Source organism: Rana temporaria, chromosome 4 (genome assembly GCF_905171775.1).
Source record: "Rana temporaria chromosome 4, aRanTem1.1, whole genome shotgun sequence".
In the NCBI taxonomy this organism is placed as follows: Eukaryota; Metazoa; Chordata; class Amphibia; order Anura; family Ranidae; genus Rana; species Rana temporaria.
In genome coordinates, this window is record NC_053492.1 from 12,641,531 (window position 1) to 12,658,573 (window position 17,043).

Consider the following 17,043-nt stretch of genomic DNA (forward strand, 5'->3'; position numbering starts at 1 on the left):
TATTCAGAAAGAACTTGCGCCCTATGTTACGGCGGCGTAACGTATGTGTGTCGGCACAAGCCCGCCTAATTCAAATGTGGATGATGTGGGCGTGTTTTATTTAAATTACATGTGACCCCGCGTATCTGACGTTTTTTTATGAACGGCGCATGCGCCGTTCGTGAAAAAATCCCAGTGCGCATGCTCGAAATTACGCGGCAAATCGTCAATGCTTTAGACGTGAACGTAATTTCCGTACAGCCCTATACGCAAACGACGTAAAATTTTCTAAATTCAACGTGGAACGACGTCCATACTTAACATAGGATACCCCTCATATAGCAGGGGTAACTTTACGCCGGAAAAAGCCGAATGCAAACAACGTAAAAAAATGCGCCGGGCGGACGTACGTTTCTGAATCAGCGTATCTACCTAATTAGCATATTCCTTGCGTAAATATACGGAAGCGCCACCTAGCGGCCATCGTAAATATGCAGCCTAAGACACTTACGCCGATCGGATCTTAGGGAAATCTATGCGTAACTGATTCTATGAATCAGTCGCATAGTTACGACCCCGCACACTCAGAGTTCCGACGGCGTATCCGGAGATACGCCGTCGTATCTCCTTTCTGAATCCGGGCCAATGTATTCAGTCAGTGTGTGTGTTTCCTACAGATGGATCCAGTAATGGGAACCCACCAGAGAGATGTCCCCGTCCTCTGTATTCCAGGGATTCCACACAGGAAGATCACACCATCCCTCACCATCATCAGGTAGATGAGGAACAATCACTGATAGTATCATTAGGATCTGTACTTTATCTCCATTGTTACAATTGATGTCATTTTTATTATATATTCAGAGTGGAGACCTGAGAGATTCCAAAGTTGATGTTAAAGTAGAGATCCGGGAGGAGGAGGATGAGGATGGGATGATGGAGAAGTCAGAGTCTCTAAAGGTAAACAAAAATCAGTACCAGGACACCATGGTGGAGTCATCCATCTACATAAACCCACCAGAGAGACATCCCCGTCCTCTGTATTCCCGGGATTCCACACAGGAAGATCACACCATCACTCACCATCATCAGGTAGGTGGAGTTGAGGGTCGGGAACATAAAGTGATTGAACGCTCTGACATGTGGAGATGATGTGTGGACTCTACAAGATGGTATTTTCTATGTGATCTCACATCATAAATACTTCTATGTTACAGATGTTATTTTCTGCCATTCTGTTGGTTTAGGGTGAAGATCTGATGAACATGAAAGTTGAGGGTGAAGTAGAAGAGACGTATGTGAGGGATGATCAGCAATATACGGAGGAGGAGGATGGAATGACGAGGACATTCAAAGAGGAGGACACTCCTACAGAGATCAGCACAGGTGAGCCATAATATATTCTTCTGTTATCTCTGCTCTGTTACTGCACACTGATTGGTCCAGAGTGGAGCGGAAGATTATTTCAACCAGTAGTAGGCTGACAATAGTCACTGATACCCGTCCTGCACATTGGATCTTCTTTTCTCTCAGATAAACCCCTTCTCTGTGCTGAAGACACAATTTATGGACTCGGACATAATTTATGTAGATTCTGGGGTTCAGCTGGTAGTTTTCAGCACAGTAGTACAAATATGATAACACAGATTGTACCTTTCGGAGGTCTGTACATAAAACTCTATTAACAGTCTTGTTAAGATAAAAAGTCAGAATGGGCTTTAGATGTGGTTTGAATTACTACCTGGTCCTTAGGGTCTGATTTAGAATATAAAAGGTACACCAAGCAAAAACAAACCGGACGTTGGGTCTCCCCAACTTCTACTAAACCAGTTGGTCTGGATTTCAAGGGCTAACCCTAATTGAAATACAAGAAAAAAAAACATGGGGTCCCCCCAAAATTCATACTAGGCCCTTTTCCGAGTATTCATTTTGGCTAGCCCAAAAGGGGGAGGTGAGCATGCACCCTCCCTCCTGTACTTTACTGGGCCACATGCCCTCAACATGAGGAGTGCACCTTCCCAGGGGGGACACCCTAGCAAAGCATCTTGCCCCCATTTTAATGAGGACATTGGCTTCTTTCCCACAAACCTGGCCCGGTAGTTGTGGGGGTCTGCAGGTAGAGGATTTTCTGGAATCAAGAAGTCCCTTTAAAATAAGGGGGTCCCAGAAACCAGCTACCCAAATGAGTCCCCCTAATGTTAAGTAATTAAACATACCGACCCATGTTTTGACAAATCCTTATTGGGTCCGCTCACAATTCGCATCATCAGTAATACCGCTGTTATTTGTTTCTCTTGTCTCTTCAGCCAGAGGTTTAGCTCAGTTGAACACCCATTTAGTTAGGCCATTTGCCCAACCTCTGGAGAAACAACCTCTGGGAGCTCACCACTGTATATGTTAGGGTTGTCCGGATACCGATACTAGTATCGTTATCGGGACCGAAACCGTGCATTTGTGCGAGTACTTGTACTTGTAGCCTATCCACGATCACGGCGGGGCTGGTCCCGCCTCCTTCTAGCCTCCGGACCAATATGCTGTGTTCCCATCCTCCAGGGTTCCCCTCTCCTCCGGAAACCCTCTCTTCACCTTCTCCAGGCTGATGGAACACACAAGCTGCAGGTTAGTTTATCATTCAAAGAGAGAGAGGTTAGAGTAATTTAGACAAGTCAGTATTGGTCAGTATATAGTGTAGTGGACAGAGCAGTGGTCAGTAGTGCCATCCATCCATCAGTGCCCCCTGTCAGTGCCATCCATCCGTCAGTGCCCCCCTGTCAGTGCCACCCATCCATCAGTGCCCCCCTGTCAGTGCCATCCATCCGTCAGTGCCATCCATCCGTCAGTGCCCCCTGTCAGTGCCATCCATTCGTCAGTGCCATCCATCCGTCAGTGCCCCCTGTCAGTGCCATCCATCCATCAGTGCCCCCTGTCAGTGCCATCCATCCGTCAGTGCCCCCTGTCAGTGCCATCCATCCGTCAGAGCCCCCTGTCAGTGCCATTCATCCGTCAGTGCCCCCATGTCAGCGCCATCCACCCGTCAGTGCCATCCATCCGTCAGTGCCATTCATCTGTCAGTGCCCCCGTGTCAGTGCCATCCATCCGTCAGTGCCCCCTGTCATGCCCATTATTAAAATTGTCACATGACATTAAAAAATGTATCGGTATTCGGTATCGGCGAGTACTTGTACTCGGTCTTAAAAAAGTGGTATCGGGACAACCCTAGTATATGTAGATTCCGGGGTTCATCTGGGAGTATTAGGTTGTGTTTTTCTTCTAGTTACAGGAGTACAGATATAATAACAGATTGTCCCTTGGTCCCTCTTCTTCGAGCAGGATTGTAGCTGAAGGTTAACATAAAACTTAATTCATAATCCCCATGGCATGGAAATGAATTAGGAACCTAAAAAACTGAACCATCTTTTCAGTAGAAATGACTTCTCCAAACACCCTTTAGGTGCGTGTTACAGAAGTCTAGGCCTGTGGTCACTTGTTCCATGCTAAAGAGTCTGCAAGTGTGGACTCTGAACCTCTTGATTATCAGAGGCCATTGACCCAGTGCCTAGTAGGCTTGTGGTTGTGTAAAGAGCATGCACCTCTTAGTCCCCATTGGTTCCTGCTCTCAAGTCTGCTTAAATGTAGAAGTGATCTGGAAGGAGGATAAAAGGACCTTCCACTGAAGGGTGGAAGGGTCCCAATTGGCTGGAACATCCACAGACATCTGTTCGCTCAAATTTACCTGATACAGATGGAATCTTGAGTTAAGTGAACAAACCATCTTTTTACTATTGATCATGTTATTAAATTTTTCCAGGACACGCCATTGAAAAACCCTCAAAGGATCATCTCACTTTATCTCCAGGTTGTAAAATGGAAGATGAGGACATCACAAGAGATTGTTCAGGAGAAAAGACAATGAGCTCAGCTATGGATGGAGGACTTCACAGTGTGGATAGACCGTCAAATCCCTCTGACTCTGAGCAACCTCATACTGTGAGGGATGGTGCCGGAATTCAGGGGGAGGACAAATGTTCCTGTCCTGAATGTGGGAGAAGTTTTGTCTCTGAATTAGGTCTTGCTGTACATCAGAGATCTCACACGGGTGGGAAGTCTAATTCCTGTTCTGTGTGTGGGAAATGTTTTTCACACAAATCGGAGCTACTAATACATCAGAGATCTCACACAGGCGAGAAGCCATATTCCTGCTCTGAGTGTGGGAATTGTTTTTCGAAGAAGTCCAGTCTTTACAGACATCAGATGATTCACACGGGGGAGAAACCGTATTCCTGCCCTGAGTGTGGGAAATGTTTTTCACAGAATTCAGACCTTGTTAGACATCAAAGATCTCACACTGGGGAGAAACTGTATACCTGCCCTGAGTGTGGGAATTTTTTTTCACAATTGTCCCATCTTTACATACATCTGAGGTCTCACAAGGGGAAGAAGCTATATTCCTGTCTTGAGTGCTGGAAATGTTTTTCACGGAAATCAGGTCTAGTTATACATCAAAGATCTCACACAGGGGAGAAGCCGTATTCCTGTTCTGAGTGCGGGAAATGTTTTTCAGATAAGTATGGTCTTTCCAGGCATCAGAGGATTCACACGGGGGAGAAGCCACATTTGTGTTCAGAATGTGGGAAATGTTTTTCAACTAAATCAGCTCTTGTTACACATCAAAAATCTCACAGAAGGGAGAAGCCGTGTTCTTGTCCTGAGTGAGGCAAATGTTATACAAAGGAATACGATTTTGTTATGCATCAAACATCTCACATAGAGGAGAAGCCTATTCCTGTGAGTGTGGGATTTTTTTTACAGGAATCAGATCACGTTATACATCAGAGATCGCACACAGGGGAGAAGCCATATTCCTGCCCGGACTGTGGGATCTCTCTGAGAAAGGTTGTTAGGCTGCTTAGATAAAAGTACAGAGTTTGTGAAAAACAGCTTGGGCTAGATTCAGGTAGCTGTTACGGTGGCGTATCTCCATATACGCTGCCGTAATTTCAAATCTGCGCCGACGTATCGTTGCGCCGATTCTCAAAGGCAGATACGCTCAAAAAATAGGCTTCCTCCGCCGACGTTACTTGAATGCGGCGGCGTATAATTGTGTGCAATATTACGCTGGCCGCTAGGGGCGCTTCCGTTGTTTTCGGCGTAGAATATGCAAATTACCTACATGCGCCAATTCACAAACGTATGTACGGCCGGCGCAATTTATTTACGTCGTTTACATTAGGCTTTTTCGGCGTAAGGTTGCTCCTGCTATTAGGTGGCGCAGCCAATGTTAAGTATGGACGTCGTTCCCGCTTCGAAATTTGAATTTATTACGTCGTTTGCGTAAGTCGTTCGCGAATAGGGCTGGACGTAATTTACCTTCACGTCGAAAGCAATGACGATTTGCGTCGGAATTTCGAGCATGCTCACTGGGATACGCGAGGTCAACCTAATTTAAATAAAACACGCCCCCCTCAACATCATTTGAATGACGCGCGCTTACGCCGGCCCCATTTACGCTACTCCGCCGTAAGTTAGGAGGCAAGTGCTTTGTGAATACAGCACTTGCCTCTCAAACTTACGGCGGCGCAGCGTAAATACGATACGCTGCGCCGCCGTAAGAAGGGGTGCAGCTACCTGAATCTAGCCCCTTATTGCCAGCTCTTAACTGTGCATGCGTGAACAGTTCTGGAGCTAGCCGATGGTAAACTGCTGTGTTTGGCCTCAGGTCAGGCCCTGGTGTATGCCTGTGTGGTGACGTCATGGCACACATTGGGTGCTCCGGTGCACCTTTTCCTGCCATCCACCACACCAGGCCATTCTCAGAGAAGCATTGCCCAGGCTGGGACTTGTTGAGGGAGGAGGAGGATGGCCAAAACAGTCTGCTTTGCCCAGCCCACAGCTTGCCCAGATTGCCTTGTTTAAGGCTTACTTCAAGTTCACACTAGCTAGGTTGGTAACTGCTTGTACTAAGAGTACTGTGCTCTAGTTGTACATCACATTATTAGATACCATCTGCAACTGTCTCTTAGTGTGTGTTTGGTGGGGGCTGTCTCTGTGGGAACATTATTTCTCTGTGTGGTAGTCCTTATGGAAGTGCTGGCAGTCTCTCTGGGGGCACACTGGCATGGGCAGAGTCTGTGGGAGCACTGTTAATATCTGTGGGGGCATTGGCAATATCTCTGTGGGGAGCAGTCTATGTGTCCTGTGGGAGGCGGTCATTCTGTTGAGGGCAGTTGCTCCCGCCTGGCCACTCTGCTGGGGCCAGTCTCTTGGTCAGGAAGTGGAAGCAGCATCTCAATCTTAGGGCTTTTTTACTCAAGCACCCCATTGCCTCTGCAGCTAAAGGGCATAATGGTTGGGGGGCGTTAGAAGAATGGCTCATCTGTAGGGTTTTACCGCCCCCCATCGCTAGTGTGAACATGCCCTTACTGTGCCCCACCCTCCCTTTCTCTTCCCCCCCCCCCTTCTGTCACTGAGTGGGAACACTGGCATAAAGAGGATCTGATTTAACCACTTCAGCCCTGGAAGGATTTACCCCCTTAATGACCAGGCCATTTTTTGCAATACGGCACTGCGTCGCTTTAAATGACAATTGCGCGGTCGTGCAACGTTGTACCCAAATAAAATTGATGACTCTTTTTCCCACAAATAGAGCTTTCTTTAGGTTGTATTTGATCACCTTTTTTTCTTTTAACTTTTTGCTATAATAGATATGCCAAAACAAATAAAATTGTCAAAAAACTAATTTATCAATTTAGGCCAGGAGTCTCCAAACTTTCCAAACAAAGAGCAAGTTTATTGTCCTTCAGACTTTGTGGGGGCCTAGCTAGGACCATCGGGAATAGAAAATGTTGTGGCATTAGTGGGAGTAAACAATGCCCTATCTTTGGTGTCAATGAGAGGAATTGTGCCCCATCAATGGTGTAATTGGGCTCCATTGTTGTTGTCGTTAATGGAAGGAACTGTGCCACGTGATGTCATTAAGCCCCATTGTTGGTGTCCTTGGGAGGAATTGAGCCCCTTCATTGGTGTCAGTGGATGAAATAGTGCCGCAAGGGCCAGATTCATGCAAGCGAAGGGCCCCATCTGGCCCCCAGGCCAGAGTTTGGAGACCACTGGTTTAGGCCAATATGTATTCTGCTACATATTTTTGGTAAAAAAACGGCAATTCCTCCCAATGACACCAATGATGGAGCACAATTCTTCTCACTGACATCAAAGATGGCACATTGTTTATTCCCACTGACGTTGGGACCTTTTCTACTTCCAATGGCCACAGTACGGCCCCCCCCCCCCCCAAAGTCTGAGGGACAGTAAACTGGCCCCCTGTTCAGAAAGTTTGAAAACCCCTGCTCTAATGTAAGGGGGAAACACTGGATACACTGATGTAAAGAGGGAAGCTAGGGACTCTGATTTAAAGGGGGACTTTGTACACCCTGATGACTAAGGGAATGCTAGGGACTCTGGTAACTGATGTAAGGGGGAAACTATGGATACTCTGATGTAAAGAGGGAATCTAGGGACTCTGATTTAAAGGTGGACTTTGTACACCCAGATGAATAAGGGAATGCTGGAGACTCTGATGTAAGTGGGAGGGACTCTGGTAACTGATGTAAGGGGGAAACTATGGAAACTCAGATGTAAAGAGGGAATCTAGGGACTCTGATTTAAAGGGTTACTTTGGACACCCTGATGTCTAAGGGAATGCTGAAAACTCTGATGTAAGTGGAGGGGGGCGGGGACTCTGATGTAAAAGCTAGGGACTTTGATGTAGGGGGGGGGGGGGGGCTGTGATGTGAACATGACACTTTGGCACTCATCCTGGCTGCTTTAATCCATATTTTGTTCTGTTTGTTACTTACTCCTGACCCCTGCACTCTATACATCATGATGTACATAGTCCAACCAAGGTATTCATGGTCCCAAGAGTTACTGGCTTTAATGAAATTATTTTTTAAAGTGGGCTCAGTCAGACAAAATAATTGTTTTTTGTGTGTGCATAAAAACATATTTAATAAAAAAGTTTAAATAAAAAAAAAAAAAGATCCTTTGTCCTGAGGTTTATTTGTGTATGTGTGGCACTTTAAAGCGGGAGTTCACCCGAAAAACAATTTTTAACATTAGATTGAGGCTCATTTTGTCAAGGGGAATCGGGTGTTTTTTTTTAAATCGAAGCAGTACTTACCGTTTTAGAGAGCGATCTTCTCCGCCGCTTCCGGGTATGGGCTTCGGGACTGGGCGTCACGAGTAGCCGAAAGAAGCCGAACGTCGGTGCGGCTCTATACGGCGCCTGCGCACCGACGTTCGGCTACTTTCAGAAAATCGTGACGTGATGTATGCGACCGTCGGAAGCCTGTCAATCAAATAGGAACGCCCAGTCCCGCAGCCCATACCCGGAAGCGGCGGAGAAGATCTCTCTCTAAAACGGTAAGTACTGCTTCGATTTAAAAAAAAAAACACCCGATTCCCCTTGACAAAATGAGCCTCAATCTAATGTAAAAATTGAGTTTTTGGGTGAACCTCCACTTTAATTAGGAGTATTTTGTGGGTACAATGTGTGACACGTTGGGGTTTTGTAGCTGAGTACTCCACGCCAGAAATATCTTTCAGGGCTTTTTCTCCCCCACTTTTATTTAAAAGAAAGTTAAATTTCATGTCTTCTCACAAAGGGGGTTCTCACCATCAATATGAACAAACATAACATTCATCCCCCTGGCTCTCTTGTGGCAGCTTTACTGCTCCAAGTACCTCTTCGGGGACGTCCTCGACCATCAGTATCATTTTGGTGGTATAACCACTTGAAGACCAGGCCTTTTTCTGACACTTTTTGTTTACAAGTAAAGTAAATCTGTACTTTTTGCTAGAAAATTCCTTAATGCTCCCAAACAGTTTATATATATATATTTAGACCCCAGATGTCTCCTCTTCCCTTACAAGCATCTGATCACACCAACATCGTTTGTGTTCAGATTTGGGTCGCCACCTTTTCTTCAAGCCAAACCTGAACACTATAGCGGCACACATAAAAACATTTTTTTAAGGGGGAATGCCGTGGACTCTGATGTAAGGGGTTTCTGCTCACCAACCCCGCACTTACATTAGAGTTTCCATAATTCCCCCTTAAATTAGGGTTCCCAAAGCCCACTTACATCAGAATCCACAGGGCACCCTTTACATCTGAGTCTCTCTTACCTTAGGCCTCGTACACACGACCGGATCTATCCGCTGGAATTGATCCGCGGATCAGTTCCAGCGGACAAATCCGTTCGTCTGTACGGCCTAGCGGATATTTATCCACGGATATTCCTCGGGCCGGACCATTTCAAGCGGATAGAAATTTCTTAGCATGCTAAGAAATCTATCCGCTTGAATCGGGACCAGCGGATTGATCCGGTGGTCTGTACAGACTCACCGGATCAATCCGTCCGCTCCCCTCCCTCGCATGCGTCGTAATGATTCGACGCATTCGTGGAAGTACTTACCCTCCAGCGTCGCCGCGTCATCATAGCGGCGACGGCGCGACACGTCACTGCGGATGAATTCCGCGCGGATTTTGATCCGAAGGTGAGTACAAGCCATCGGATCCAAATCCGGAGGAGGAATCTCCGCTGGAAACGGTCAAGCGCTCTCTCCTCTCCTGGTGGTGTATAGGGATGGGGCTCATGTGCACCCCTATGCACTTGGTGGTTCTGGTACTCAGTTACTTGGTAAGCCAGAGTCCATTATGAATGTTGTGTCTGGGTTTCAGGCAGTACGAAACCCGGACACATAAGTCAAAACCCGGACTGTCCAGGTGAATCCCGGACAGGTGGTAACCCTAGTTCAAATGATTTTCAAATATAAAAATTGCGCTGTTTACATCCGGGAAAACGGAAGTGAGTAAAATGCTTGTTGCGTCTGGTTTCCTTTACCATAGAACTCGTCAAACACCTTCTGGTCGGTGGGACGGGAGGACCCGGGAGAGCTGCGGAAGGCGGCGGGAAGAATGGGACACTAATTAAACATTAGGATTGTTTTTACAAGAAAGCTGACCACTGGCTGAAAAGAAAACACCAGGATGATGCCTGCAACTGTAGGCATCATCCCGATATAACCACTTGAAGTCAAATGACGTACATATACGTGATTTGATGGCAAGTGGATAATTACAGTGCCTGGTCATAGAACCCAGAGAGTGTTCCAGCAGTCACAACGTCCTGGATCCTGCAGGATGAGGACGCAGTGGGACACTAGTCAAAATCCTGAGGATCTGGGACACCTGACAACAATGATAAGGCCGTGTTCACATTATGAAATGTTTCTCAGGGCTACAGTTCCTCCAAGCTCATCAAGGTGGTGATCTCACTTCTACCCACGAATAGGGATGAGCTGAACACCCCCCCGTTCGGTTCGCACCAGAACCTTCAAACGGACAGCATATCCATATATATCCTCCACACACTGTAATGATAACTGACTAGCCTGCCTGCTCTATCTACCTGCAATAAATGACACTCTCTCTCTGTCTCAACCACCGAAACACACTACACAAGGCCGACTTGCAGGCGGCCTTCTATAGTGTGGGGCGTGTAATAAACCCCCTGAGCCATAATTGGCAAAAGCCACCCTGGCTTTGGCCAATTATGGCTCTCCGTTTTTTGCAAGCTGTGATTGGCCAAGCATGGGGGTCATAGTGCATGCTTGGCCAATCATCAGCCAGCAATGCCACAGTGAATTATGGGCCGTGACACACCACTCGAATTTGGTGCGAACGGTCGAACATACGATGTTCGAGTCGAACGTGAGTTCGACTCAAACACGAAGCTCATCCCTACCCACGAAGACCCTATGGAGAACAGACAGAAAGCGATGTCAGGTACTGGGGGGAAGTGATGTCAGGTTCAGAAAGGAAGTGATGTCAGGTTCAGACAGGAAGTGATGTCAGGTTCAGACAGGATTTTCCAGGTGAGAGGCGAGTTGGGAGGAAGCAGAAAGCAGACATTGCTGTAAGTGGAAGCAGAGGAGGTAATAAGATCTTATTTTCTATTTACACCCAGTAACCCCGTCATGTCCGTCCTCTTCCTCCATAGGCTCTGTGATGTCTTTTATCTCCAGCAGATGATGATACACACATATATAGTGTGGAAACCTAGATTAACCCCTTCAGGGTCAGAACATTTCCCACCTACAGGGCGGGAACATTCTCTTCATTTTGGAGATGTGTCACCTTCTCACTGGAGATGAGATTAACATACCTGGGCTTGGTGTGAGACGGGTCTACAGAGCATAACTTGAGTTTAAGTGCCGAATCTGAACCCCATTGAAGACTAAAGATGAGCGCCGGCGTGTTCGCAAACCCCACGTGCAGAGCTCGCCAGGAAGTCTGCGTTGCGCTGCGCTAATCACAGGCAGGGAGACATGGTCCTGATGCACGGCTGCAGTGATCGGGAAATGTCTCACTGCCTGTGTTTAGCACAACACAGTGCCGACTTCCTGGCGGGCTCTGCACGTGGGCTGTGCGAACACGCCTAAACTCATCCTTATTGAAGACAGTGGGAGCTGATTGTAAAAAAAAAAGACCAGTAATGGTCGTTTTCTAGGGTAATAGGCAAGAAATTGTCAGACACATGGTATGGGGGGACCGGGCACTACCCTGGGGAACATGTGCCAAAGTTTGGCAGGCAGCAGCAATTACAAATGTACAAATTCCTTTAACCACTTGAGCTCCACATTTACCGCCCCCTCTTCTGCTCTCATAAGAATATGCAAGGCAGGGTGGGTAATGCTGCGTACACACGGCCGTTTTTTCCCTCGGAGTAAACTCAGACGGGTTTTTCAGACGAAATTCCGCTAAAGCTTTTTTGCATACACACTTACACACCAAATTCCAACCAAACGCGGTGACATACAACACTACGACGAGTCTAGGAAAATGAAGTTCAATGCTTCCGAGCATGTGTCAAATTGTTTCCGAGCATGCATGGTTTTTTCTCCATCGGAATTCCATACAGATGAACGGAAAAAAAGAGAACATGTTCTCTTTCAGACGAAAAAAGTCCAATGGGGCATACACACGGTCGGAATATCCGATGAAAAAATTCCGTCTGACCTTTTCCATAAGGAAATTTCAACCGTGTGTGCTCGGCATAATTGTACACACAAAGTCTGGCTTCTGTGTTTGCAAGTGAGACTAGTAAGCAGCAGGCAAAAGGCCAGTGCTGGAGGTGGCAGGATTCCGTTCTGCTAGGTTCCAACTAAAGAAGAATGTAAATACTTTGCTCCCCCACTGATCTCACCTCTGCATGCTGCCTACACACTGCAAGAGAGGTCAGAGCTGTACAGATTAAGACCAGATTGTTGTTTAGGTGAGACAATAAGAGAGAGAACAAAAATAAACACCCCATTGACCTGGAGAGGGCTACAGATGTGTAAGAGCAGAAGTGATCACCATGCAGGAAATATTGTCAGCACATTAACCCCTTACATTCCCATCCTAATATTGTACAACCAATATATATATATATTTTTTTAAAAGCCTATGGCGTGTGTAACACACCCAAAAACTTCACCTGGTACAGAAAAAATGTGCACACACATAAAGAGTAGTCACAAAAACGTGCAGACGGGTGCAACATCAAGTGGTCCTCCTGTGAAAAAGGACCCAAACCCTGATCCCCCGGGGCATTAGGCTCCAGACGGGGACTGTATGTGTGGTATCTCGCGCCAATAAATTAAATTAATTTAATTTATAAAAAGTGTTTAAGCTGCTACCCAGTAATAATCAGAAGATTATGCAGTGAGAAAATATGTTGGAATGGGTGCGCTAGTTAGTAAATGTGATACATACTTGATAATTAAAATAAACAAATATATATAAAAACACCTGTAATTCCTGAGGTAAAAAAGTCCTATAATTGCTGAGCTAAATTACAGTGATAGATAGCTCAGACTGCTGTGCAAAACGAATTCAAACTGTGATAATAAATCAAATCTTATTGGTGTAGATGAACACTCAAGAGAGAAAGTCTATTGCCAAACGAATCCTCAAGTGAAAAAAGGGGAGAGAAAGTTTTTACAAATGTACTCACAGCACGCAGCACTTTATTTGATTCATCACCAAGCAAAACTTTCTCTCCCCTTTTTTCACTTGAGGATTCGTTTGGCAATAGACTTTCTCTCTTGAGTGTTCATCTACACCAATAAGATTTGATTTATTATCACAGTTTGAATTCGTTTTGCACAGCAGTCTGAGCTATCTATCACTGTAATTTAGCTCAGCAATTATAGGACTTTTTTACCTCAGGAATTACAGGTGTTTTTATATATATATTTGTTTATTTTAATTATCAAGTATGTATCACATTTACTAACTAGCGCACCCATTCCAACATATTTTCTCCAGACGGGGACTGAGGTACTGTGGTCCGAGCATCCGAAGCCGACACGGACCCAACTTCCTTGGAGGGTCTGCCGAAACAGAACCCTCCCAGTACTAGGTGGGGCTCCCCCGAAGGGAGACCCCATGATAGCAGGCGGACTAAGCCAGAAGGCCATGTCCACCCACTCCCAAGACGTTCAGGGCTGGCCCGAGGACCCGCAAATCACACAGTGAACAAATAACGTGCACAAACCAACAGACAAAAACGTGACAAACATAGGCTAATAAGTTAAATAAAGTGGGGGAAAGGGATAGTGGAGAGTGAAAGAAGTGGTCATTGTGTTGTTCCAACGACCAGGCCCTCCGACCAGGAAAAAAAAATTCCTCCGGGCCTATCCAAAAGGCCCGGCCCAGGAGGCAGGTGCTAAAAAAAGCGTGTATTGGTGCAGTGACCGTGGTACCAGTCAAATCAAAGTGACCCTCAGTCACAGTGACTTTTCCGGTACCCCTGGTCTGCCCAGGGGCACATGCACCTTAGGCTTTTCATGTTCCATATCCAACCCCCTGACTGGCCAGTGCAGCCCTCCACCCCTGCCAGATAGGGAGCCCTTCAAGGTTTTCTTAGGGAGAACTCCCGCTCAGGTTAGCAGCCTCCACCGATACTAGCCCTTCCAGACCCCCCGTCAACCCGCTGGATTTGCATGGCCTTACCCCGTCTTCTCCCAGGGCAGTACCAGCTCATCCTACCAGATCTCTGACAGGGACAGCACTTACACCAGCCAGCCAGAAGGCCGGACTAGAACTCGGCAAAAAGACCAGACCAAGTGCAGCCACCCATCCTCACCAGAAGCACCCTTCCAGATGGCTCAAACGCAACCATTGACCGGCCCCCAGTATATATCGGGCAGCACAGCGTAGTCCCTGCTGAAACCATCCTTCCAGGTGCAATGACGTCATTGGATTGCATCCACCCTCCCCATGTAGGAGGTGCTTCAGCTCTCCTCTGACAACTGATAAGAACAGATACTACACTTGATCTTAGCCAAAAGGCAGAGAAGCGACCAATATTGTCTGATTATTCTCTGCTATCCGTCTACAGAGAAACCTACATAGATCACAAGACCACATCAATGAGGATGGAGGAGGACCGGAGTCACATGACTGAGAGGATACTAAACCTCACCCTGGAGATCATCTACCTGCTGACCGGAAAGGTAAGGAGGATTCTGGGAGGTCGCATGACATCACTCTTATCTCTATTAATAAAACACAAACCTGACCGGAGAGGTGAGGAGGATTCTGGGATTGTAACATGATATTCCTATTGGTTTTCCAATACAGAGATTTCGTTTTCTGAAGTCAGGAGATCATATGACCATCACAGTGCCTCCATGTGACTCCCTAAAACCTGAGAGACACAACATGGAGAAGATTCTAGAAGTCACCAAGAAGATGATGGAGCTGCTGACAGGAGAGGTGAGCGGTGCCGGGAATTCTGGGACATTATCCAGTAACAGACAAGGGATGTGTCTGGATGGTGACTGTATCATTGTGTGTGTCAGGTTCCTATAAGGTGTCAGGATGTCACTGTCTATTTCTCCATGGAGGAGTGGGAGTATTTAGAAGGACACAAGGATCTCTACAAGGACGTCATGATGGACAATCAGCCACCCCTCACATCACCGGGTAAGAGGAGACTTTATTGTAAAGGAGAGAGCAGTACGGAGGCTCCACCTAGATCCCCCATCATCTAATAAACACATAGAAACAATCTATTCAGTCAGTGTGTGTGTTTCCTACAGATGGATCCAGTAATGGGAACCCACCAGAGAGATGTCCCCGTCCTCTGTATTCCCGGGATTTACCACAGGAAGATCACACCATCCCTCACCATCATCAGGTGGGTGGAGTTGATGGTCCGGAACATAAAGTGATTGAACTCTCTGACATGTGGAGACGATGTGTGGATTCTACAAGATGATATTTTTGATGTGATCTCACATCATAAATATTTATATTTTACAGATGTTATTTTTTGCCATTCTGTTGGTTTAGGGTGAAGATCTGATGAACATGAAAGTTGAGAGTAAAGTAGAAGAGACGTATGTGAGGGATGATCAGCAATATACGGAGGAGCGTGGAATGACGAGGACATTCAAAGAGGAGGACACTTCTACAGAGATCAGCACAGGTGGGTCATTAACACTAAATACACTGCTCAAAAAAATTAAAGGAACACTTTTGAATCAGAACTCCTGGGATATTGATCTTGTCAGTTAAGTAGCAGAGGGGGAGGGGAGTATACAGAGGGGGTTGTTAATCAGTTTCAGCTGCTTTGCTGTTAATTGAAATTAACAGGTGTCTGACATTTTCTCCCTATTCATCTTTTCTGACTGTTTTTCACTAGTTTTGCATTTGGCTAGGGTCAGTGTCACTACTGGTAGCATGAGGCGATACTTGGACCCTATAAAGGTTGCACAGGCAGTCCAACTCCTCCAGGATGGCACATCAATACGTGTCATTGCCAGAAGGTTTGCGGTGTCCCCCAGCACAGTCTCAAGAGCATGGAGGAGATTCCAGGAGACAGGCAGTTACTCTAGGCGAGCTGGACAGAGGCGTAGAAGGTCCTTAACCCATCAGCAGGACCGTTATCTGCTCATTTGTGCAAGGAGGAACAGGATGAGCACTGCCAGAGCCCTACAAAATGACCTCCAGCAGGCCACTGGTGTGAATGTCTCTGACCAAACAATCAGAAACAGACTTCATGGGGGTTGCCTGAGGGCCCCCGACGTCCTCTAGTGTGCTTTGTGCTCACTGTCGGACACTGTGGAGCTTGATTGCCATTTTCCATTGAACACCAGAATTGGCAGGTCCGCCACTGGCGCCCCATGCTTTTCACAGATGAGAGCAGGTTCACCCTGAGCATATGTGACAGACGTGAAAGGGTCTGGAGATGCCGCAGAGAACTTTATGCTGCCTGTAACATCGTTCAGCATGACCAGTTTGGTGGTGGGTCAGTGATGGTCTGGGGAGGCATATCCATGGAGAGACGCACAGACCTCTACAGGCTACACAATGGCACCCTGACTGCTATTAGGTATCGGGCTGAAATCCTTGGACCCATTGTCAGACCCAACGCTGGTGCAGTGGGTCCTGGCCTGGGTTCCTCCTGGTGCACGACAATGCCCGGCCTCATGTGGCGAGAGCATGCAGCCAGTTCCTGGAGGATGAAGAAATGTATACCATTGAATGGCCCACAAGCTCACCTGACCTAAATCCAAAAAACACCTCTGGGACATTATGTTTCGGTTGCACCTCAGTCTGTTCAGGAGCTCAGTGATGCTCTGGTCCAGATCTGGGAGGAAATACCCCAGGACACCACCCGTCGTCTCATTAGGAGCATTCCCTGATGTTGTCAGGCATGCATACAAGCACTTGGGGTCTATACAAACTACCGAGGACCATTTTGAGTTGTTGCAATGAAATTTCAGCAAAATGGACGAGCTTGCTGCATAATATTTTCACTTTGATTTTTGGGGTGTCTTTGAATTCAGCCCTCTGTAGGTGGATAATTTTAATTTCCATCAAATGATGTGCCATCCTTTCATTCCTAACACTTTACCCAGTCCATATTAGTATAAATATCCAGCATGAGATTTTTGCCTGTTGAACATCTGATATGTTTTCAAAGTGTTCCTTTAATTTTTTTGAGCAGT

General features: G+C 46.6%; 1 protein-coding gene and 1 pseudogene across 1 annotated transcript; one reads left to right on the top strand and one right to left on the bottom strand.

The window, feature by feature from the left end:
• Nucleotides 1-1,037: 1,037 nt before the first annotated feature.
• On the top strand, nt 1,038-4,911 carry LOC120935927 (gastrula zinc finger protein XlCGF17.1-like). Its single transcript, XM_040347956.1, has 3 exons — nt 1,038-1,071; nt 1,227-1,365; nt 3,788-4,911. Exons 2-3 carry the CDS (start codon nt 1,239-1,241, stop codon nt 4,690-4,692), a joined length of 1,032 nt encoding a protein of 343 aa, XP_040203890.1. The 5' UTR covers nt 1,038-1,071; nt 1,227-1,238; the 3' UTR covers nt 4,693-4,911.
• A 9,371-nt stretch (nt 4,912-14,282) lies between these two features.
• Nucleotides 14,283-14,389, bottom strand: LOC120938674 (annotated as a pseudogene).
• Between the last annotated feature and the right edge of the window lie 2,654 nt (nt 14,390-17,043).